This window comes from Benincasa hispida, chromosome 10, assembly GCF_027475165.1.
Source record: "Benincasa hispida cultivar pf3 chromosome 10, pf3_genome.v1.1, whole genome shotgun sequence".
Classification (NCBI taxonomy): domain Eukaryota; kingdom Viridiplantae; phylum Streptophyta; class Magnoliopsida; order Cucurbitales; family Cucurbitaceae; genus Benincasa; species Benincasa hispida.
This window is the reverse complement of record NC_143487.1, coordinates 3,622,007-3,648,253: the sequence shown is the minus strand read 5'-3', so window position 1 is coordinate 3,648,253 and position 26,247 is coordinate 3,622,007. Positions and strand designations below refer to the sequence as shown.

At 33.6% G+C, this 26,247-nt stretch overlaps 2 protein-coding genes and 1 pseudogene across 6 annotated transcripts in view; 2 read left to right on the top strand and 1 right to left on the bottom strand.

The window, feature by feature from the left end:
- Window positions 1-2,840: 2,840 nt before the first annotated feature.
- On the top strand, window positions 2,841-10,268 carry LOC120087888 (uncharacterized). Of its 2 annotated transcripts, none has more exons than XM_090306101.1 (7): window positions 2,841-3,186; window positions 7,356-7,417; window positions 7,523-7,764; window positions 7,838-7,966; window positions 8,135-8,326; window positions 8,413-8,769; window positions 10,121-10,268. In XM_090306101.1, the coding sequence occupies exons 4-6, from the start codon at window positions 7,895-7,897 to the stop codon at window positions 8,767-8,769; spliced, it is 621 nt and encodes a 206-aa protein (XP_090162227.1). In that variant the 5' UTR covers window positions 2,841-3,186; window positions 7,356-7,417; window positions 7,523-7,764; window positions 7,838-7,894; the 3' UTR covers window positions 10,121-10,268. The 2 variants fall into 2 exon arrangements, with proteins under 2 accessions (XP_090162227.1, XP_090162228.1); XM_090306102.1 differs by having other exon boundaries at window positions 7,356-7,450.
- Window positions 4,573-7,257, top strand: LOC150033046 (uncharacterized; annotated as a pseudogene).
- Window positions 10,269-12,844: 2,576 nt separating the features above from the next.
- Window positions 12,845-26,247, bottom strand: part of UBP8 (ubiquitin-specific protease 8) — a 28,903-nt gene continuing 15,500 nt past the window's right edge. The window contains exons 13-14 of one of the 4 annotated variants that reach the window (XR_016524067.1): window positions 13,680-13,895; window positions 12,845-13,330 (exon numbers count right to left, since the gene is read on the bottom strand). Coding sequence is in view for 2 of the 4 variants with exons in the window: in XM_039045159.2 (XP_038901087.1) it covers window positions 13,839-13,895 (57 nt within the window). In the remaining 2 variants the exon portion in view is untranslated. Of the gene's footprint in view, window positions 13,331-13,500; window positions 13,896-14,059; window positions 14,377-26,247 lie in introns of those variants that run through there. The other 3 variants (XR_016524068.1, XM_039045159.2, XM_039045160.2) reach the window with 3 other exon arrangements.

Below are 26,247 nucleotides of genomic sequence, written 5' to 3'. Positions count from 1 at the left end.
CTAAATACTAACTTTTTTTTAATCATAGGGACTAAAGTTGCAATTTAATTTAATTTTTTTTTTTAAAAAAAAAGGCATTTGGTCCATCAACTTCCTAGGTAAATGTTAAATATATCACAACTTCAATAATAAACACTATTGAAATTTGTCATTTATCGAAGAATTTCATCTTTTCTTCTTTCTCCATTTTATACAAAAACTTAAATTTACAACTTTATATTCTAAGCACGGAAAAGAAGAGGGAAAATAATGAAAAAATGGAAAGGGCAAGTAGGAGTGGTCCAGAGAAAAAGGGGTTATAGGTTACCCTGCGCTGCTAACAATGGAGAAAGAGTTGTCACATCTCACACTCCAAGAAAGGAAAGATATGAGTTGTGGTCCAAACTACTAAGCAATCACTTCTCTTGGTAACTCCCAATCCCATTCCCCACCTTTCTTTCTTCCTTTCTTTAATGTGACATCTCAATCTCATCACCCAACTAATTGATTTTTTTTTTTTTAATATATTCTTACAAAAAAAAAAAAAAAAACACTATTTCTAGCTGTAATGGGTTTGTTTTTTTAATTATTAAAATGATTTTGTGAGATTAGAAATTATTATTTTTTACTTTCTTTCTCAGTCTTGACAGCAATGTCAATGCCTATCACTCTCATATTTGACCCTCTGGTTTGTGCATCTGATCCAATACCCATATTCTCATGAGTTTGATTTTGATATGCTTTTTTGTGGTGGATTTTGGGTTCTCGTGTGTAGTTCTTAATAATTCAAGTGGATATCAAGTGGTTGTATATTTTCTTGCATTATTATGAGGAATTTGGAATGATTGTGACTAAAAAGTATTATATTAAAAATCGACAGTCAAAGATAAACAGAAAATATATAAGCGGTAAGAAAAATAATTTTATTAAAAAGAATTATTCAGAATACATAACAAAGCGTCTCTAGGATTAGAAAATTTATATAACACACTTCTTTAAATCCTAGGGTCAAAACCGTAAATGACGACAAAGATGGCAAACACGTAAATAATCTAGGTTTTGAAGCACCATATAGACATCTGTACTAGTCATTCAAAGCGCCTAATAACATATTAAAAGTATTCCAACATATTATATATTTAGTTTGACATTAATAAGAATCGATACACAATATTTTGAAATTTTTTTCTCACTTTATGCTCTTAGGGAGAATTTGAATTTGGTTTCAATTTGATGATGGTTGTTACGGTGAACGTTAACCATTTTCTTTGTGTGACAAGAGGGGTAAAAACCTATCGTTTGGTATATGGTAAATATATAAATGTTAAATTGGTTTATTATATTAGTGTATGAACTAGGTTAACAAAAAAAAATAGAAGACGGATTATTTAGTAAAAGATGGGTTGTTGAGATGAGTCATGAAAATTAGACTCTAATACAACCCACCTTATATGTAAGCTCATCACTAATCTGTGCCACATCTAAAAAACAAGTAGTTAAAATAGAGTTGGAAACTTTCAAATTGGATTGAAACATCAAATAAGATAAAGTTTTATGTATAAATTTAATACACTACAATAATTTGGACCTTTCCCCATGCTGAAAACCATCGAGATTAATCGAAAGAGTGTCAACGAAACTTTTTCCGATAGTCAAACAATCGTCGGGCGGATCGTGGGCAAAGCCTCGTCGGCGTAACCTTCCTCGACGATATAACAGCGGTATCGTAGAGGAAAATAGTTATCTCAACGGATGGAGAATGGGGCTTTTATGCCGACCCTAAACAACATCATCGGGATAATTTATAAACCGTGATGGTCATAATTTATTAAGACCATCGGGATAAAAAAAAATCGTCCTACGGTGAGAAGCTACCGTCGGGATAAATAACTATATACCGACAGTGAAAAATTAGTGTCATTGTAGGGAAATATTCAATTATCCCGACGGTGACCTTGTACCATTAGGATTTTGTATCTTTTTCCGACCCCATGAGCCGTCGGAAGTTTGTTCATTAACGTTGAGAGAAGATAAAAAACGCATTAAACTATGGTTTTTTCCAACCTTTTGTATCATCGGGATTATATATTTAACCATAGGAATTAGCTTTTTTTAATTCTTTATTTAGATCTGTTTTTTTTTTTTTTTTTTTTCAAATGTCTTACCTGTTTGAATTTTACAAATATCATTCAAACTAATATAAAAATTGCCAAAATCAAGTAAATGTCTACAATATTAAATAATATATAGAAAACATGTTTGAATTTCAAGTCTTAAACATACTATTCGTCTCAAATTAAACCAATACATCCACGATTCTTTAATTCAATATAACATCATGATAGCGTCAGGTCCTATCGGGAGATGCATCTACAACCTTAATCCACAATTCCTAAATCGAAAATAACATTAACATCTACAACCTAAATACGTTCGGGAGATGCATCTACAATATAAACCTTGAGATACCCACAAAATACAAATTTAAATAAGTTTAATGCTCAATATACCATATACCAATCTCAAAATGACAATAGAATTTAAAACTCAACTAACAACATTAATAAATTCACTACAAGAAAACGGAGTTCCCCCGACGCCTAAATAGAGTGTCAGGAGTTAGATCGTCGGGAGAGACGGTCTCTCCTGACGACGTAAAGGACCGTCAGAAGTTCCCCGGGAAACTCCCAATTCCGTAAAGGTTGGAACTCTCGACACCGAGTGTTAACCGTCGGGAGTCGGGAGTTCCCAGGGAACTCCTGACGATTCTCCCAACACCCGTCGGGCGGCGTCGGGAGAGGGGTCTGATTTAAACCAGACCTCTTCTTCTTCCCTACTCTCCCTATTTTTTATTTCTCCCCCTCTCAAAAAACCCTAACCCCCCCTCCCCACCGCCGCCGCCCCTATTTTCTTCCTCTCCCTCTCAAATTTTTCCCTCTTTCTCCCATTTTTTTCATTTTTCTTCACCATTCTTCCTCCCTCTCTCCATTTTCCCATAATTTCACTTTAACTCCCATTTTCTCTATTTTTTCCATCCAACTTTTCTTCCATTTTTTCCATCAAATTTTTCTTCCATTTCTCCCTTTTCTTCCATCCTTTTACACTTTCCATTTTTCTTCCATTTCTCCCTTTTCTTCCATCAATTTTTGTTGTCGCCGCCGCTACTGCTGCAATCAACTGCCCACCGCCGTCGTGGTCTCCTTGTCGGTAATTTTCTCATTTTATTTTATCTTGTATATTTATTTAAACCATATGTGAAATGCCCATTAAAATGTGTTAGATATTATATTTGCTTTTGTTAATTTTCTGAAATTGTTGTACAAATCATGCCCATCAATATTATGCCCATTAAAATCTTATTTGAAATTTTTAACATTTTGAAGATGTTGAATAAATGAAAGTCCTATATTAATCAAAAAAATATAAAATAAATCTTTAAACCTCCAATTTGGTACTTAACGCATTTAATATTTTAAAAAAGTTTAAAGAATCTACTAGACATAAAACTAAATTTTGTGTCTGATAGAAAATTGAACTTGACGTACTAAATAAAACATTTGAAAGTTGTTAAGACAATTTAAGCGGTCTAGGGATCTATGTGTTTATTTTACCTTAAGAAATGAAAATTATGATACTCAATACTTAATAATACTTTGTACTTTGTCCTCTAATCCAGGTTATTGTTTTGAATTACAAGTTGGTCAAAAAATATTTATTTTTAAGAATGAATAAAGAATGGATTAAACTAAGGAATAAGTTATTAGTGGAGTATAGAGAAGGAGTATCACAATTCTTAGATATGGCAAGGTTTCATGTTAATGATTCTAGACGAATAAGATGTCCATGCAAGAATTGTATGAATTCAATTTGGGAAAAGCTAGATATTGTGGAACGACATCTCTTAACATATGGAATATCTCCCTCATATTATGAATGGATATATCATGGAGAGCCAGTAAACTTATCTAGAAGTCATACAAGTCATTCAATACAGGATGTTCAAGTAGATAGTATATATAGTACTACTGTCGAAGAAAATGAGATGTTGAATCTTATAAACGATTTACAAGTTCCAATTGAAAATGAAAATGCAAATGAAGGAAGGATTGAGAATAATGAAATGTCCTTTAATGATCAAGAAATAGATACCACGAACTAATTCGAGGATTTAATGATCGAAGCATGTAATGAATTTATACCTTGGGTGTTCGCAATTTTCGTTCTTAAACTTTTTAGTGAAGTTGATGCATATCAAAGTTCTGAACGACTAGAGTAACAAATTGTTTGACATGTTGCTGGAATTGTTAAAAGCAACATTTCCAGCTGGCACCTCTATACCTACTTCTTTTTATGAAGCCAAGCGAAAATAGCGTGATTTAGGCCTAGGTTATGAGTCTATACATACGTGCAAATATGATTATGTATTGTATTAGAAAGAGTTTGCAGATTTGCAATAATGCCCTATTTGTGGTGAGTCTCGGTACAAAGTTAATGATGGCAAGGGTAAAAAAAATACCACATAAGGTATTGCGTCATTTTCCATTGATGCCGAGATTAAAACGATTGTTTGCATCAAAAGAAGGCGCTTCTGACATGAGATGGCATAAAGATAAGCGAGTTGAAACGGAGGATGTATTGCGACATCCAGCTGATGGAGAGGGGTGGAAACATTTTGATCGTGAATTCCCTCATTTTGCTTTAGATCCTCGAAATGTTCGTTTGGGATTAGCTTCAGATGGCTTCAATCCGTTTGGAAATATGAACACTTCTTTTAGTATGTGGCCTGTGGTGATAATTCCTTATAATTTTTCCCCTTGAAAATGCATGAAGGAAACAAACTTCTTCATGTCTTTGCTCATACCTGGTCCAAAATCTCCTGGAAAGGAAATTGATGTTTACTTGCAACCGTTGATTGAAGAGTTGAAAGAGTTGTGGACAATTGGTGTGCGAACTTATGATTCTATTGCTGGAAAGGAAATTGATGTTTACTTGCAACCTTATTATGGACGATTAATGACTTCCTGCATACGATGACTTATTTGGGTGGAATACAAAAGGTTATCAAGCATGTCCAATATGCAAAGAAGATAACTCGTCCTTCGGGATAAGAGGGAAAATATCATTTATGGGACATCGACGTTATCTTCCAAAGAATCATAGTTGGCGTCGAAGTAGACAACATAATGGAAAATTTGAACGTAGATCTCCACCAGTCGTAATGAATGGAGAAGAGATATTACAACAAATAAATACGCTAAACTTTTCTGTGCTTAATAAACATCCATCGAAGCAAGATAAAAAAAAGAAAGTGAATTCTAAACTGGACTAAAAAAAGTATTTTTTTCCAACTTCCATATTAGTCCACACTATTGTTACGACATAAATTGGATGTAATGCATATTGAAAAAAACATATGCGACAATTTGGTGGGCACATTGTTAAATATTGAAGGAAAGACAAAGGATACAATGAACGCTCGATTAGACTTACAAGATTTGAAGATAAGAAAGGATCTACACTTGATACAGGTTGATAACAAATTTGTAAAACCACACACAGCATACACATTAACAAATGGTGAACGGATTTCGTTTTGTAAGTATTTGAAATTAGTGAAATTCCCTGATGAATTCGTATCTAACATATCACGATGTGTCAATGACAAAGATAGGAAAATATCAGTGCTGAAAACACACGACTGTTATGTGTTGCTTCACAGACTACTCCCTATTGGTATTCGAGCATACCTACCAAAGAACGTATCCACTGCTATTGTTGAGTTGTGTACATTCTTTCGCAACTTATGTGCAAAGACAATATGTGTAAGTGATTTGAACAGACTACAAGCAGACATCATAGTCATACTTTGTAAATTGGAGAAAATATTCTCACCTGCCTTTTTCGATGTAATGGTACACCTTGCAGTTCATCTACCATATGAAACCAAAGTGGTGGGTCCAGTTAGTTACAGTTGGATGTATCCTATTGAAAGAAGTTTAGGAACATTAAAATAATTTGTACGGAACAAAGCACGTCCCGATGGGTCTATAGCGGAAGCATATGCAATGAATGAACCATGGAACTTCTGCTCGCGATATCTAAGTGGGATTGAAACGAGATTCAATAGAGATGAACGAAATGATGATAACATTCCCGATCACAAGATATTTGGTGAATTTGAATTATTTAGGTAGAGGGTACGACCATTAGGGGCGTCAACTTTACGAACGCTATCGGTGGAGGAAAAGCGTATTGCACATTGGTACATTCTCAACAATTATAAAGAAATAATAGACTATCGCAAGTACGTTTCAAACTTTTTCCTTTTCTAAATTCTAGGGTATCTCCTTTGATATAACATTTAAATGATCAATTTTGTAGGCAACATTTGAGGTTAATTCATTATGAAGCTCAAAGCGCCTCTGACTTATATATAAAACATCAACGCAAATTTTTCGATTGGTTCAAATCTTAGGTATACATAGTCATTTTGTAGGCAACAATTGAGGGATGATTCATTTTTCATATTCATTTTTAATGTATACGTAATTATCAGGTTCTACAACGGCGCGAGAGAGAAGATATCTCCGATGATTTCTTTTCACTTGCAATGGAACCTTCGTCTAAGGTGTGCTCTTACAATGGATGCATTGTTAATGGGGTACGGTTTCACACTGTAGAGCGTGATAATCGTCGAGCTACAAAAAATAGTGGAGTCCTAGTGGCCGGGGAGATCAGTAAGAACATAAGTGTGGATAACAATTTCTACGGTGTTGTAGACGAAGTATTAGATTTCCAATATGCGAACAGAAGACGCGTTTTCTTGTTGAAGTGTAGATGGTTTGACACAGATAACAACAAAAGTAATAGAACACATGTGGATTTAAGATACAAATCGATCAATACATCACACTTTTAGTATGCCGACGAGCCTTTCATCTTTGCTATCCAAGCACAACAAGTCTTTTACATTGATGACATCAAACATGGTAGCAATTGGAAAGTTGTTCAAGTAGTCCAAAATAAACGAATATGGGATGTACCGGAACTGGATGATGTTGAAAACGCACAACTAAATTTACTAGAAATTGTTGGTGGCGTCCGAGTGGATGAAACCATTGAGGAGGTTACTTTATGCAGAGTTGACGTTGATCCTACAGTTGTGGAAAGACCAATTATTGTACATGGCGATCCTGATTTCATAAACGATGATGATGAAGAACAATTATCTCCCAATAACAGTTCAAGTACTGATGAATAATTTGAATTAGATTATGATGATGAGTAATGATGTATCTACTCAATTCTCTTTTTCTCTAGCTTACACATATTTATTGTTAATTTAATATTGTTTTCTCTTTTTTATGTTTGTATAGATACGATGCCAACCCTAATAGGCAACGAGAGGCTAATGAAGAATTCCAGGAGTTATATCTAGGTAACACGGTATCTTCTGTGGGTGATACTTTAGGTTAGTATATTTGGAAATATATTCTGTTAACTGAAATACATCATAAATTGTTTTAAATTTTTTATTCTTCAGATAGTAGCTCAGCATCCAATCAGAAGAAACGAGAGCATTCGCAGAACATCGAGTTGGAAAGATACGTCCAAAAACATGGGAGAATTACAATTGTGATAAATGAAAGGGAGACGAAACTGATATCTCAAAATTCGGTACGATTTAGTAATACGATCGGTATCGTCGTGAGATCTGCATTTCCAGTACGTACTTTTACTGAGGTTCCAAACGAGTTCATAGAATTGGCTAAAAGTCAATTATTGGTAAGTAATTATAAGTTATTCTTTTACAGTCATGAACATCATCTATGCTAATTCTTCCCTCCCTCTTTTGTAGGCTCATTTCGAACTTTATTTGTCCAGTCAACGACTTAACCATTTTATAGAACATCAAATGCAAAACTCCTTCAAAGAATTTAGAGCAGATTTGCATAGACATTACAGAAAATGTGGAGATCCTCAGCAAGTACGTGCTAGTTTGCTTAGTTAGCTTAAAAATAGGCCAGAAGATTGGTACTTTTTGTGTGACTGCTTCGAGAGTGAAGCGTTTCAGATACAATATTTATGGCGTGTATCATTTGCTGCATTTACTAATACATCACACTATTGACATTTTTTTTCCCTTCAAATGTAGGAAATATCTGTGACGAATAGGAAAAATAGAGAGAAATTACCATTCAACCACGTAGGTGGATCGAAGTCATTCCTACAAATTCAGGCAGAGTTGCAGGCAAAGGAGGGTCGAGAAATAGGACGTGTTGACCTATTTAGGGAAACACACTCTAAAGGTGGCAAGTTTGTGAACGAGGCAGCTGAAAATGCACATGTAACATTTTTTGCTTTATTATCGTGATTTTTTTTTCACTTTTAACTTTAGTCGCTCGTTTTTACCCATTTAATTATTATGTCTAGCATCAAATGTTGGAATTACAATCCAGCCCCACCCTAGAAGGTTCTCAACCACTAACAAGGGATGAAATCTGTGAGACGATTTTGGGTAGACGACCCGGATATTCAAAAGTTCTAGGTTGGAGCCCTAAGCCTAAGTTAAGAAGAAGTATCATCTCATCAAGCTCATCATCTACTCAAGGAACGGAGGCGAGAATGGAGGAATTGAGAGTCAATTTCCAACAGTCTCAGTTGAGGATTAAGGAACTTGAAGACGTTCAGAAAAGAATGCAAGGGGATCATACAAGACAAATGGAAGAAATGAAAAAAAAAATGATTGAAGACATGGTACGATCACATAGAGGAGACCCATCAAATTAGGTATGATTACTACATTATTTAGTTGTCTATTATGTTGCTATCCTACAGTTATGGTAGCAAAATTTAGTTATGTCTTAAGTAGCTTTATGATAATTAAAGAATTGTTGGCTATCCTGCAGTTATGGTAGTCAAACAATTGGATTTTGATGTATTTTTTGTTGGCTCTCTCATTGCCTATATTTTTTACTTTTTATTCAACTGTATCTCGCGCTCTCCCTGTATCTCGCTCTCTCCTTGCCTCTCGCTCTCTCCCTGTATGAAAGAGCTGGTTAGTCAAGAGAGAATTTTGAGTCTTATCATTATTGTTTTGAGTCTGTCTTCGCTTCTCTTCCTCCATGATTCCCTAATGGAAGACTGACCTACTCTTGACATACTGCATATATCAAAACTTCTTTTTTTTTACTTTTTATTCAACTGCATCTCGCTCTCCCCCTGTATCTCGCTCTCTCTCTGAATCTTGCTCTCTCCCTGTATCTCGCTCTTTACTTGCCTCTCGCTCTCTCCCTATATCTTGCTCTCTCCTTGCCTCTCGCTCTCTCATATACTATTCTTTAAAGTTTATATTTTCATCTGCCCCTTATTTCAGCCACATTCATTTTCTCTCTCTCTCAAATATTTGAAAAACTTTTAACAAATTGACAAAATGGTTTGATCAGTAATGATAATAATGATGCCACATACCACACACATATACAACTAAAATTAAAAATATATATTGTTTTATGAGATTTTTATAAGGATGATCAAAAGTTGATTTATAAAATTTTTGTATGGATGACCTTTTTTTTTGCTAATGCAATTTGATTAGCTTTTTAAATTTTTGTTGGCGTCACATATTGTTTGAATTGTTTTTTTTTCTCACTTTTGTTCTAGTTTTTGCTCACTTTCTTACTCTTATTCTCTCCATTTGGTTTATTTGGTATCTAAAAAACTCTGTTTGTTGTCAAAGAAAGAAGAAACAACTTTGTCATTTATTGTCTCCGTTGTTGTGATTAGAAGCAAAATATGGAGAAAGTAGTATTATCATTGGTAGAGATGAAATACAAATTAAAGAAGAGAAGGGAACTAGAGAAAAAAGAGAGGGTGGGAAGATGTGTTTTATTGCAATAATCCTCTCTATTTTCCTTTTAAACGTAAATTATTAATGCAAAGAGCAATAGTTAGCTGCAGTCTAAGTTACACCAAGTTTCATATATTCATTCATCAAACCATTTTGGAGACAAATTTGAGTTTTATGTGTGTTAATCATCATTGTTTACTCGTTTTGATGTTCATTACCACCCGTATTGGAGTTTGAACATGTTGTGGATGTTTATCAATATAACATTTCAATGTTTTTGTTTTATTGTAGAATGTTGTTCGGAGATGAGTTGGGACAATTGTTGAAGATGCTGTGTTCGAGAAGTGTTCTAGATGTTGTTTTGATTTTACTTCTTTTATGTATTTGTGATATGAATGTTTATCGACTTCGTTTGGATATTGTAATTTTTTACTTGTTATAAAATGGACTTCATTTTCGTTTATGTGAATCTTTATTTGGTATAATATGTTTTACAGGTTTTCAGATCAAATTTTAAAAAAATTACAAATGATATATTAAATTTTAATACTCCCCACATATATAGGATCCCCTGACGCACTTTAACACGGCATCGGGAGTTATGGTTGAACTCCGGACGCCTACGTGGTGCCAGGAGTTAGGGCGAACTCCCGATACCTATGTGGTATCGGAAGTTATGGGGGAACTCCTGACGCGTTGTAGTGCGTCGAGAGTTCTTTGAATTGCCGATGCCGTATATTACGCATCGGTAGTTCCAGGAACTCCCGACGCACTACGATGCGTCAGGAGTTCCCCCATAACTCCCGACGTCGTTTAAAAGTGCGTCGGGAGATCCTCTCCTGACGAACTTTCCACACTTTTCTGACGAAATGTGACGTCGGGATAAGTCAGATTTCCTATAGTGATTGAAACAAACTGGCTCAAACTTGCATATTTCAATCTCAAAACTCAATATAGAACTTAAAACCAAATAAAACCCACTTTAACTTCAAACCTAATATAAAACTTAAAACCCAACTTAAACCCAACGAACCCATAACTATATATTTCAATCTCAAACCTAACATAGAACTTAAAACCCAACCAACTTAAAAGAATTGAAACAAACCAAGACATATCTACGTTTACTTAAACTTATATATATGTTTACTTAAAGAAACCAACTTACCTGACCCCCCCCCTCTCCCCCAACTTAGTTTTTCATTGAATCCCCACCCTAAAAATTATCACGATCCCATATACAAACAACATAATTAAGAACTTGAAAAACAAATGAAAACATATCTAATTATATTTAAACAAAACCAAACATTTCAACTTAAAATGAAACATACTTGTACTTAACAAAATCCAACCATTCATAACAATTGAAACAACCCCCTCCCCCCCCCCCCAAAAAAAAAAAAAAAAAATTCTCAATCCCAATATACAAACCAACACATATCGACATTTACTTAAACTTATTTCTACATTTACTTAAACAAACAACCTTAAACTTAAACATGCTTGTACTTAAAACCCAACCAACTCATAACAATTGAAACAAACCAACATATATCTACATTTACTTAAACTTATATTTACGGTTGGGGTTGATGCCCTGAATCTCGTAGGGTCCTATAGTTTGTAAATACATGTATGAACAAACATTTGTGATGTAATAATATGAGATATTTTCTTCACTACTGCCTGTGAAATATAAGATATTTTAGTTGTATTAACCACAAACCAATAAACTAAGATCCCTGGTTATCATTGTAACTTAAGCATGTATATGGAGACATACAAGTGGATCATGTCTTAAGTGATAACCTAAATGGTCTGTAGTATATAGATAAAGGATGGAAACCTTATCTTGGTGACACTACAAATACGACCCGCTTTGTAGATGTTACGATTGTTGTAAAGTTCTACATATGGTCTGATCCTGATCATTCATGTGGAGACATGCGAGCAGAGGTATCATATACAAAGGAGTTTAAATATTATATGTGATGTGATATTAAAACTATAGGTTAAAATACATTAATTGGAGGAATTGATATAAATATGATTTATATTAAATAAAGAAGAAAAGAACTATGGTTTAAATATTATATATGATGTGATATTAAAACTATAGGTTATAAATATAATATGATAAGTTAGTTATTATATTTATTTATAATAAAAACAATTATGAGATAATTGTTTTAAATAATTGTTTTAGTTGGTTATTTCCTTTCTCCATTAACCGTGCAAGTGGGAGGTTATTTTTAGTTTTAATAACTGAAGAATAAAATGAAAGGAGTTTTCATTTTTTAGTGGTTGATCGCATTATCATATTACTAATCAATCAAGCGAAATAAAGCTATACGATTGCCCTTTCGAAAGACTAAACAACCAAATGAGAGTTTCAAGACGCGAGCAAGAGTTTGCTAGATGATTGTTATGAGAGCGAGAGTTTGCTAGAAGATTTCTCCACATTACTAGACGATCGAGTACCCACTATCTATACAATAGACTAAACCTTTTTCCCACTTACTCGATTGTGTAGCTCGATCGTATACTTCTTATTTCCCTCTACCAAACTCACACAAAGCCCACACCTCCTGGATTCTCACTCTGAATACTAAGGTAATCGAGTGGTAGTGTTGAGGGTTGTCGTTCGAAGATTAGACTGTTCGTGATTACATTGCATGTTCGTTGCATTCGTGATCGTTGAGACTTTGCTAGGACGCATGACCAGTGTAGCTCGAAGGAATATTTGAAGAAGAGTTCTTCAAAGTACATCTTGATTTCCTTTGTATTTAGTTAAGAAAGCATGTTGTAAATGAAGTTTGTATTTACTTTAAGATGCATAACTGTCCTTGTATGTTTGTGAATGAACGCATACCTCCACTTAGTTTTACTTAAATGAAGTTTATTGAATGTACCCCCGCCCCCCAAAATATATATATATATATATATATATATATATATATTCTCAATCCCAATGTACAAACAAACTAATTTAGCACAAACTGAAATTGAAACTCAACTTCAAAATCCCTCCCCCACTATTTAGCAAAAACTGAAAATCAAACTCCATAATACTAACTATACTTTACATAACTATACGTTTATGTTGTTACCATAACTGCAGGATAACAATATACACAAACTTCTAATTAGTTTACTACGAAAGTTGAAGAGTTCATACCTATTTCGATTCATCTTTCATGAGCTGTAAGAGCATAGCTTTCATATCATCCATCTCAGATTGTTTTTTTCCTTCCAATTCGTCCAATCTAGCAAGTCTAGCCTTTAATTCTTCTATCTCTTGTTTTTTCTCCTCTATAACTCTTGATGAGGATGCACTAGACGATGATTTACTTTTTTTTTTTTCCATTTTTTTACCTTTTGGTGTCCTACCAAGGCCCGTTCCTATGCCCAACACCTACTCATATATTTCTTCTTCTGATATTGGTTCAGACCAGACCCTTCTTGGGTAGAGGCTTCTCTCAGCTCGACCATTTAACTCTACATCAATAATTAGGACTAATTATTGTATGACAATAGTATATAAATAAAGTTACATTGTGGAATAAAAACTTAGATATGCATCATTAATGGCCTGATTAACAAACGAAGTCCATTGTTTGACCATCGGGTCCTTTCTGTAAAACAATTCACATAGAAAATATTAATAATACTTCCTTAGAAATCAAATATAAAAATACTTTTAGTATTACCGTGGATTCTAGTATGCGTATAAAAGTCTTAGAACATGTATGAGGGTACTTTTGGGCTAACCGATTCTTTTGATTAAGAGGAAATAAGTAATTGAAATGTAAGTAAACATAAAAAAAAAAACATAAGAAGTTCTTACTTTCCAGTTGGTGGATTCAAACTTGTTGCATAAAAAATGTCAATCTTCTATGTCGTCTTTAAGTCGATTAGGTGGGTGTACACGAGCCTCTTCAGGACTTGAATATTTTTTATAGCGTTTGTGTAGTTCCACCCTATACTCTTTGAACGAACTTTTCATCTATTCATCGATGAAATTACTGACTAGTTGGATGGACAAGTTTAACACAAAATGGTTCTGAATTAAGAAAGAAAAGAAAAATTAATTAGCATATCTACAGATGCAGACACATATATATAATTTGTAAAATATCAAATAATCATCTTACCAATAATCGACTTTTAACTAGCTCTCTAGTTTCTATTGGTACCTCTCTCCATGATCTATAACAATCAGAAAAATATTTCCGAACGTTGATACCAATGACATTGCTAAACTTTGTTACATTGTTGCAAATTGGTTTCACATATCTATCCAAATCAACATTTCGAGAGTATCCGCATCTAGCCCTATTAGTCGTACAACCAGACTCTGAAGAAATTATACGTCGTTAGTTTAATTAAACATTAGTTTATATACAAATTACCAATTATGGATCTAAAATAAAATGTGGATCTAGAATAACCTAAATTATCTCCCATGAAGGATGATCCGCCAATATGCTCGGTCACTAAATACTCCAAGATTGCCTCCTCATTAGTGTAGCCTACCATTGTTTCTATGCAAACAACAATATATATGTTATACAACAATATGTAAGTTATGAAATGAAAAAGAAGATATATATTTACATGGTTATTCCGTATCATTAAGATGTTCATTGAAACTCAAACTCCTATTAGAAGAAGATTATACATCCTCTTCCTCATCATTTATGAAGTCATCATCAACTCGCTGTATTATCTATTCTTCTACGACTATAGGATCATCATCAACTTTACCTAAACTGATATTGTTCATTGATTCATCGATTGTACAAGTAATATTATTCATAACTTCTAATAACTCAGGTTGGTCATTCTCACGTTCTTCTGCTTCTAGCATGTCCCACACACGCTTGTTTTGGACTACTTGCACCATTTTTCAATTATTACCATATTTGGAATCGTTGATGTAAAAGACTTGTTTGGCTTGACTGGAAAATACAAAAGGCTCGTTAACAAACCATTGACGAGCTGTATTAATTGATATATACCCCAAGTCCATGTGTACTCTATTAGTCTTTTTAGGGTATGTATCGAACCAAGTATACTTAAACATAATTACACACCTTCTCTTGGCATACTGGAAGTCCAATACTTCATTGACAACACCATCAAAATTATGGAGATCACCTCCACCTTCATTTTCTGAAGGCACCATGATCCTTATATTTTGTGTTCTCCGATAATTATCACGCTCAATACTATGATAGCGTACTCCATTAATAATGCATCCACTGTATGAGCGCACTTCTGAACTTGGCCCCATCGCGAGTGAATATATATCATCAGACATATCTCCATTTTCATGCAATGAAATAACCTTTATCTTAAAAACTAGTGTCGATAGGAATTAATTCAATTGAATTTTTACTTGTCTTTTAAACTCATACTTACATGAGATTTGAACCAACCAGGAAAGCCTCATTGGTGTCTTATGTATAAATCATCCTAACTTTGAGCTTCATGTCGAATTAGTCTCAAATATTTCTTATAAGTAAGAGACGTATCTCAATTTTATATTTCACACTTTGTATCAAAATCATCAATTAAAATAGAATGTTTAAAACATACTTTCGATAAGATTTTATTTCCATGCAATTGTTCAAGATGTACCAATGTGCACTGCATTTCTCTTCTCTCGATAATGTCCTTACTCTTAGAGCTCCTAATGGTTGTGCATTTTGTCTGAACATTGAAAAGTCACCACATATCTCATCCTCTGAAAGTCTATCATCATTTCTTTCATCTCTATTGAACCTCATCTCAATTCCAGTTATGTACAAAGAACAAAATACCAACGATTCATTCATTATATATGTTTCTACTATAGAACCCTCAGAACTTTTACATATTGTTTCAATGTCTATAAGCTTCTTTCGATAAGGTACCTCCAACTATAACTAACTGGACCTGCAACTTTTGTTTCATATGGCAAGTGGACTGCTAGATGCACCATTACATCAAAAAATGACGGTGAAAATATTTTTTCTAACTTACAAAATATGATTATATTGTCTCTTAGTAATCGATCTAAATCTCCTATAGATATTGTTTTTGTACATAGATCACAAAAAAATTTGCATAACTCAACGATGGGAATAGACACGTCTTTTTTTTAAGTATGCCCGAACTCCAATTGGAAGAAGCCTCTGAAGCATAACATGCGAGTCATGAGTTTTTAGCTCTCATAGCTTTCCATCTTTCTCACTCACACATCTTGATATATTTGATACAAACCTATCAGAAAATTTGACTGATTTCATCCACTTACAGAATGCAATCTTGTCATTAATAGTCAATGTGTATGCAGTGTGTGGCTTTACAACTTTATTTCCTACCTTTTGTAGGGGTATTTCTTTTCGTATATTTAGATCTTCCAAATCCAAACGAGAATTAGTTGTATCCTTATTCTTTCCCTCAATATTTAACAATGGGTCTACCAAATTATCACAAATATTCTTTTCAATATGCATAGCATCCAACTTATGTCTTAATAAAAGTTTCAAACAATATGGAAGTTGGAAATATATACTTTTTTTTATTCCAATTTAAACTTCGTTTATATTTTTTATCACATTTATTTGGATGTTTGCTAAGCACGGGAAAGTTTAACAAGTTCACCTCTTGTAAGATATCTTCCCCATCCATGAAAACTGGAGGAGGCCTACGTTCCATTTTTTCATCATATTGTATGCTCTTGCACCAACTGTAATTATCTAGAAGATAACGTCGATGCCCCATAAAACATTGTTTTCCTCTTAGCCTCAATGATGATGTATCTTCTTTAAAAATAGAGCATACTTGGTAACCTTTGGTACTCCATCCAGATAGGTCACCATACGCAGGGAAGTCATTAATAGTCCACAATAAGCATGCAGGTAGTTGAAGTATTCACTACTAACACAATCATAAGTGTGCACAACATCATTCCATAACTCCTTTAACTCTTTAATCAATGGCTGTAAATAAATATCAACTTCTTTTTCAGGAGATTTTGGATTGGGTATAAGAATGGAGACAATGAAATTTGTCTCTTTCATGTATCTCCAAGGTGGAAAATTGTAAGGAATGAGCATCACTAGCCACATACTATACGAAGTACTCATATTCCCGAATAGATTGAAGTCATCTGAAGCTAGTCCTAACGAACATTTTGTGGGTCTGAAGCAAACTGAGGAAACTCACGATCAAAATGCTTCCACCCTTCAGCATCAGCTGGATGTCGCTATTGGGTTTTATGTCCTAAAACTCGCAGTTTGTAAAAGATAAACATATTCTATAATCAATAAACTTATTATTAGTTCTATAAATTGCATAAGTAAGAGTCTAGATCCAATAAACTAAGATCCACGGCTATTATATGTATACTTGAACTTTATGTAGAGACATAGAGATGGATCAAGTTTGAGTAAATCGCTAAAAGGATCTATAGCACATTATTAAGGTTGGGTACCTTATTCTGGTAACACTATTGAATATGGCCTACTCTGTAGCTGTTACAAAGAATTGTAAAAATGCTACAAACAAAGTGATCCAGATTCGTTCATGTATTGACATGAGGAATGGGGATGTCCTATGCAATGAGTTTGCATAAGATCGGACCAAGAAATAAGTCACTCTTACTTTACAATGTTGTTTACTGTATAAGACTGACTATTTCACTTAGATTACCTAAGTAACTCGATCTAAATCCTGAGCAAACTATGAAATCCTATTTATTCGAGATTATCCTTAGATTTGCATAGGTGAGGGTTGATTCAACAGCGCCGCTCAATAAGCCTCCCATTTTAGGGGTAAGACTAGGTAGATAGCTGAGCACATAGGGTGCAAGACGGAATTCACGCCTACCCGATTTAAGGATAGGAGAAAGGTTGTTCTCTTAAGTACTGAATCCAGGTCTTGAACAAGGGGTTCACCCCCTCACTGGGCTAAGAGGGACCTGGTTTAGTGACTGGATCACAAACCAATTGTTCATTGGAGAATTAGTAGGAACTTAAGAAACAAGACGTAATCTCGGGGGTAAAATAGATATTTGACCCAGCCGTTATTATAAACAACCTATGAAGGGTCGACTTACTAATTATGGTTAAATCATGTGGACATGATATATCTACACTGAGGGGAGTACATCTATGGGCTTTAGTGAAGTGACCCATTAGTTAACGAAAGGGGATTAATTTAGTGCAAAGAGTTAAACCAATTAATCTCGGATCGTTGGAGCCCATGATCTGTAGGTCCGTGAGGTCCCCTTACTAACTCATAAATGGATTAACTTTAGAGTGGCGTGATAAGTTTATTTGAAATATTCAAATTAGAATTAAACGGAATAGGAAAATTAATTAATATTTAAATATATTTAAATATTAAATTTATGAAGGTGGACTTGTGTAAAATCAATTAATATTTCATATTAAATGAATCAGAATTAATTAAATTGTTTAAATAATTATTTATTAATTTTATTAGAAAATTAATTTATAAAACTAATTTTGTAAAATTAATAATATTTTCAATTTTTAAAATCATTTGGTAAAATTTAAAAGTTTGAAAAACACAAAATGGAATTATGGATTTTTCCATTAGCACCTTCAACTAGCTCACACTAAACCCACTTAAGTTTGACTTCAATAATTCCAAGCAGAAACTGCATCTCATGCAGCCATCTTCTTGGCATTAAAGTCCTGCAATATATAGAGAAGATTGAAGTGGAATTGAGGCATGCAACGATAGAGTTTTTGTTGAAAATTTCGTGTTAAAGAAGTGTTCTTCAAGTAGATTGTTGTAGTGAGTTTTTCTCCAAGTTCCCTTCATTCAAGCTTATTTTGAGTCCCACAACTCAATTAAAAGCTCTAAGAGAAAAGTGAGGAAGATCTTAAGGTGGTCTACAGCGAGATTTGGAGAAGTTTGCAGCTGAGAATCGAGCTTCTAAAAGTTTTATAAAGGTATTTCTTCAAACCTTCTTATTATTGTATGAGCATGCTTTAGTTATAGCCAAAACTAATAAATTAGAATGCTTATTGATCCTTGTTGCTTCCGTTGCATGCTGATATACTCCTACAGTCGCAACACTCCGTTAGTTTCAATACGTTTATCTTTATGCCACCTCATTTCAGGTGCAATATGGGTAGATGAAAATAATCACTTCAATCTTGGTATCAAAGGAAAATGTTGAAAAAAAATTATGTGGGATCTTTTTTACTTTTTCCAGATTCAACTTTGTATCGAGATTCACCACATACTGGATACCATTGCAAATCAAAAAATTCTTTCCAATATAGGATACAATCATATTTGCAAGCATGAATAGACTCATAACCTAGTCTTAGGTCATGTAATTTTCTTAGCTTCGTAAAATGAACTAGGTATAGATGCTCCAATGGGAAATGTTTCTTTTAACAATTCAAGTAACAAATCAAACGACTTGTTAGTCCAATTGCTAAAAACCTTAATATGCATCAACTGTTGGATTTTATGTCCTAAAACTCGTGGTTTGTAAACAATAAACTCATTTTGTTAATCGATAAAGTTGTTATTGAATATATGAATTGCTTATTTCATTTTAGAAATAAATCCAATAAACTAAAAGATCCATCACTATTACATGAGCACTTGAACTTTATGTGGAGACATAAGAGTGGATCAGATTCGAGTAAATAGTCAAAATGGTCTATAGTATACGAATAAGATTAGGTGCCTTATTCTGGTAACACTATCGGATGCGGCTCAGTCTATAGTTGTTACAAGGAGTTGTAAAGTTCTACAAATGAAGTGATCTTGATTCGTTCATATGGTGACATGAGGAATGTGGGTATCCTGTTTTGCATAAGATCGGACCAAAAAATATGTCACTCTTACTTTATAACATTATTTATTGTTTAAGACTGACTATCTCAAAACAATGACCTAGGTAATTTGACCTTAATCCTAAGCTAACTATGAACTCCTATTTATTCGGGATTATCCTTAGATTTTTATAGGTGAGGGTTGGCTCAATAGCACCGGTTCAATAAGCCTCCCATTTCAAGGGTAGGACCGAGTAGATAGCTAGGGAAATAGGGTGCAAGATGGAATTTACTCCTACCCACTTTCAGGGATAATAGAGAGGTTGTTCCCTTAAGTGTTAATTTCGGGTCTTGAACAAGGGGCCCCACCCTCTCATTGGCTCGAGAAGAATTTTGTTTGATGATCGGATTGCAAACAAATTGTTCATTAGAGGATCAATAGAACTTAAGAAACAATAGGTAATCTCGGGGGTAAAACAGCCTTTTGACCCAGTCGTTATTACGAAAAAACTGTGAAGGGTTAACTTACTAATTACGATTATATCAAGTGGACACAATATATCTACAATGAGGGGAGTGCAACTACTGGGCTTGTGTGGAGTGACCGGGTAGTTAGCGAATGGGGGTTAATTCGGTGTAAAGAGTTTAGCCAATTAATCTCGGATCATTGGAGCCCATGATCTGTAGGTCTATTAGGTCCCCCTACTTAGGTCCCCCTACTAACTCACAAATAGATTAGCTTTAGAAAGGCGTGATAAGTTGATTTGAAAAGTTCAAATTCGAATTAAGGGAATTAGTAATTATATGTGATATAATTACACGTTTAATTTTGGAATTAAACGTAATTGGAGAATCGATTAATATATAAATATGATTTAAATATTAATTTCATGAGTAAGGATCCATAGTAATGAAATTGGTGACAAATTAATTTGATATTTGATATTAAATTAGTAGAATTAATTAAAAAAAATTTAATTAATTATTCAGTATTAATTTTATTAGACAAAATAATTTTTGTATTAATTTTTGTAAAATTAATAAAATATTGATTTTAATTAAAGAATTAAAATTGAAAAAAAATATTTTAAAAATCAATTTCAAAATCAAAAAATAGAATTTGAAAATTAAGAAAATCCCAGTGTGGGATTTTCCCACTTTCAAGCAAGAAAGTTAGTCACCTTTTTATACATAATTCCACCACCATTCAAAGAGTAGCTGGAATCACTTAAAGTGATCAGATTTGCATGAGAGTCATGTAATAAAACCACTCTTGATTGAGTGAAAAAGTTGATGCAATTGCTGAATTGTTGAGTTTTTGAAGGTTGAAGAAGTTATTCTTCAACAAGCTGAAAAATCAGAAAACCTCTCCCTCAATCCACTAAATTCAAGCTTGTTTTGAGTCCCACAACTCAATCTAAGGCTCCTAAAGAATAGTACGGAAACTCTAGTGGTGGTCCACAGTAAGAATTGGAGAAGGTTGCAACTGAATTTCAAATTTAAAGAGGATTTTCAAAGGTATATAATGAAACCCTCTTGATATCCCCTGAACATGCTTATATTGATGTCAAAATTAAGGAATTGAATGCTTAACGATCCTATTTTCTTCTGCTGCATGTTTCCATAAACCAACATAAACTTCACCAAGAACAACAATGAAGAGAAATTTGTACAACCAGGGTATAACTGGTTGCGTGCTTCATTTATTAAGTCTTTAAATAAGCTTGAATTGTTATCTCTTTCTTGGGCATTGGTGTGCATCTCATCCTCATTTTCTCCTCCACTTACATCGGCATTCTGACACCGTAGATCATTTATAATATTCAAAATTTTATTTTCTTCATCTATAACATTCATCTGTGTCGTACTTAATCCATTATCATGTGTCGATTGAGATGTAGGACTCTCGTATACCCTATACAAGTCGACTGGGTCTTCGTGATATACCATTGATGATACGATGGGGGAATTTCATTAATGAATAAATGTCGTTCAACTCCATCTATTGGCTCTCACCTTGCATTCATACATTTTCTGCACAGACATCTTGTTTTTTCCAAGTTATTAACATGAAGTTTTACAACTTCAAGGAATCGATATACTCTTTTTGCATACTCAGTTGATAACTTGTTCCTAATCATAATCTACTCTTTATCCATTCTTAATAATATATGAAATAAGTTGAATTGTATGATTTAGACAATTAGTTATATTAGAACACATAGTTCCAATTTCTAACTTTTAATTTTATTTCATTAATTTTTTAATGTTTTTTTTTTTTTTTTTTTTGAATTTCCCAAATCATTCTTGAAAAGACAATCACTTGTAATCCAATCGAACACTATTGAATTTAGTGGTGACACAAGCTAGAGATTACACTCTATCACACATTTCCACCCCTCAATTACACTTCAAATTCTGTAAAATAATTGACATAAATCATTCACATTCAAATTGATTCACATAAACCATCCCTTGGTTGGGTCACTCATATAACCAAATTTGAATGTGAATGAATTTGAATGGTTTATGTGAAGTTATGTCAACGGCTATAACCAAATTTGCACTTTAATCTCTAGCTTTTGTGGGACTTTGTATTTAGTATGTGAGAGGTTATATATGAGTATAATAGATTTGGATTTTGTTTCAATGATTCAACAATAGGCAAAAATACTAACTACTAAATAATAAGCTTGTAAATGAAATAAAGTGAAAATATAATTTCTTACAAAAGAATATTTTCATTTTTATGATTTTGAGTTGATTGTAAATGAAATAAAGTGAAGATATAGTTCTAAATTATTAATCAAATCTAGAGTTTTAAGAGATATAATTATTAGTTTAGAGTTTTAGTTTATCCTTTATGTCATTTTTGTGTATATACAAATTATGATTCCTTTTTAATTTATATGTTTATGATCACTTATATAAATAGGTGATATTAACAACTTAGCTAGATATTAACTAACTATAATTATGAGAATTCACCATGGGAGATGTAAAATTATGCCAATTATGCCAAATATATAATTAATAAAAAAATAATAATTAGATACATCATTTAAAAAAATACTAAAGGTACCAAATAATCACACCACAATCTTTTAGGCGATTCTTAGACTCATATTCTAACAAATTATGTCAATTATGGATTATCTATGTGTATCCTATTCATACAAAAGGGATGAAAATAGAAGTATAGTAAAATTAGGATATATTATGCTGACAAACTAACTAAACATAATGAATTTACAAAACATAAACTAACTAAATCATGAACAAAATTTAGGATATGAACAAAAAAATGTTACCAAAAAATCGAAAGCCTAGAGTGCAAGCGGGCGAGCTGACGACATCTGGACGACGAGTGGACGGGACGGCGACTGCACAGGACTAGATGGCGAGCAGATGGGACGGCGACTGGATGGACAAAAATCGAAGCTTGTGTTTCTGAGATCGAAAGGATAGAAAGAAAAATGGAGGAAGAAGGAAAAGAAGAGGTTTTAAAAGAACTTCTCCCGACGTTCATCTGATAAACCGCCGGGATAAATGCCATATCCAGACGGCAAATCAAAACCGTCGGCATAAAAGTTATGCCGCCGGGGTTCTGACATAACCGTCGGCATAACTTCACAACTTCCCACATAGTTACTGAAGGAACTCTATTTACAGAGAACCTTTCAACAGAAGCGGATCGTCCAAATCCCATTGTGATTGATTGCATAAATTTACAGTCATATAAGAACAGATTATGCATAAATCTTAAATTACAGCTTGCTTTGAAATAAAAACAAATGATCAAGAGACTATACCTTTGAAGAATCATTATTCAAGTAAATCTCTTGATCGAACTCGTCCACAAACGTGTCGAACAAGTCATGAACTCCCTCGAACAAGCAGCAAGTAGTAACTCGATCCTCGAACCAACTGGACACTACTACTTGGTGACCTTAGTATTCTTGGTGTGAGAATCTAGGAGTGGTGGACTATGGCTAATTTTGGTTAGAGGGGATGTTTAGAGTTTGAGGAGGAAGACGATCAAGTAGACGAACAACACTATTGTGTAAACGAATAAGTCTATCGCATAGACAAGTCTCTCGATCATGTAGATAATAAGGCTATCATATAGTCTCTCAAGCAATTGTGTAGATACTCAATTGTTAATTCTTGTCTCTCGTATGTATGGGATAATTAGAAAATCATTATCATTTTATTCCAAATTTGCCATAAAACTAAATAACTACCCACTAAGAGTGGTTATAAAGAAAAAGAATTTAATTATCAAATAATTAATAAATATAAATAAATATGATAACTAACTTATCATATTATATTTATAACCTATAATTTTAATATTGCATCATATACAATATATAAACCATAGTTCTTTTTCTCTATTTTATGACATTTAATATAAATCATATTTATATTAAATTTAATAACTATGAATCTTATTCATAAAAAATATATTTGAATCATATTTAAATATTTGTTCCTCTAATCAAACTATTATGTATCATATACATTATGTCAATTATATCATAAATAATTGAACTAATTTAATTATATCATATATAATCAAATTCCCTCTTATTAATTTGAACGTTTCAAATTAACCCAAAAACTGATTCTCAACTTAAATCCATTGAGCTACCAAGGGGACATTATGGACCTGTAGCTTGAAGCTCCAACAATACGTGAATAACTGATTAAACTCTTTAATCACATTATCCACCATCCGTTAATTGTCGGCACTCTGCACACTTCACACTACAGACATATTTCTATGTCCATTGAATATAACCAATAAACAGTACGATGACCCTTCACAAATCGCTCGTAAGTACAATTGGGCCAAATTACCATTTTTCCCCTATAGTTACATCTAACTCCTTAAGTACCATTGATCCCTTTAATGAACAATAGATCATAGTCCCACTATGACTAAACCCTTCTCGGGCCAAGAGAAGGTGTGGCGTCACATTGTTCAAGACCCGGAATCAGCCTTTAAGAGAGCAATCTATCTACCTACCCTTACTTCAGGGAATGAGTGAATTCCATTTTGTGTAGTTGAGTTCCCAACTCCCCAATCAGACGAATCCCTAAAATAGTAGGCTTGTTGAGTCGGCGATCTGGCCACTTTCACCCATGAAAATCAAAGGACCGCCCGCATAGGCAGGAGTTCACAACTCACTCAGAATTAAGGTCATGTTATCTATGATCATCCTAATGAAATGAAAGTCTTAATTATGAACGGTGTTATATAACAAGACTAAACATTTCATGGTCCGGTCTTATACAAACTCCTTTGTATAGAATATCCCCGCTCGCATGTCTAATACATGAATGATCTGGATCAAATCATTTGTAGCACTTTACAACATTTGTAACACCTACAAAGCGGATCATACTCGTAGTGTCACCAGGATAAGGTACCCAACCTTATCCATATACTACAGACCATTTAGGTTATCACTTTAAACACGATCCACTTGTATGTTTCCACATACATGTTTAAGTTACAACGATAACCATGCATCTTAGTTTAATAGTTTGTTGTTAATGCAATTAAAATATCATATATTTCATAGACAATGTGAATAGAATGTCATATATTATAAATCACGGAATGTTTGTTCATACAAGTGTTTATAAACTACATGACCCTATGAGATTTAGGACATAAACCCCAACAGTTACAAAATCCCAACGGTCACATGCAAACCGTTGGGTTAACACCAAGTTATGCCGACGGTGTTCTGACACAACCATTGGCATAACTTCACAATTTTTCACGAGTTACAAAATCCCGACGGTCACCTGCAAACTATCGAACTAACACCAATTTATGTCGATGGGGTTCTGACACAACCATCGGCAGAACTTCACAACTTCCCACCTAATTACAAAATTCTGATAGTCCCATGCAAACCGTCGGCTAACACCAAGTTATGCAGACGGGGTTCTGACACAACCGTCGACAAAAGTTCACAATTTTCCACCTAATTTTTAATTTAATATCCATCTGTCGACGGTCTTTTTACACCATCATCGGCATAACTTCACAAATTCTCATAAATTTTTTTATTATAATAACGATCGCCTAATGGTCACTCCAAAATCGTCGGCCGAAATACAAATACTAGACGGACACTCAAATACCGTCAGGCAAACCAAATATTAGCCCGACGATTACTTCCATATTGTTGGCCAAAACATTCTCGAGCACCATTGGGAGAATTTATAATTTCCCAAAAAAAATTTCAATTTTCTATTTCGTTATATGTCGACGGTCTAGAACCGTCGGGCAAGGGACTTTTTCCCAATGGTGTTGCTTCAACCTGTTGGGATTGGTGTCCTAAATCTCCTTGTAATCTCGTAGTTTGCAAAGTTTGTATAAACATATTGTTGTTAATAAAATAAGTGTTATTTTATAACCATATACTCAATCCAATAAACTAAGTTCCCAGGTTATTTTATGTAATTTAAACAAGTATGTAAAGACATACAAGTGGATCTTATTTAAATAATGACCTAAACAACCTGTAGTAGATGGATAAGGTTGGATACCTTATCATGGTGACACTACGGATATGGCCCGCT

Excerpts from the sequence above, each read along its gene's own strand:
- LOC120087888 (XM_090306101.1), top strand. The coding sequence starts at position 7,895 with ATGCAAAACTCCTTCAAAGAATTTAGAGCAGATTTGCATAGACATTAC. Across the intron at positions 7,967-8,134 it reads AATGTGGAGATCCTCAGCAA|GAAATATCTGTGACGAATAG; the intron begins GTACGTGCTAGT and ends CTTCAAATGTAG. Across the intron at positions 8,327-8,412 it reads AGGCAGCTGAAAATGCACAT|CATCAAATGTTGGAATTACA; the intron begins GTAACATTTTTT and ends TATTATGTCTAG.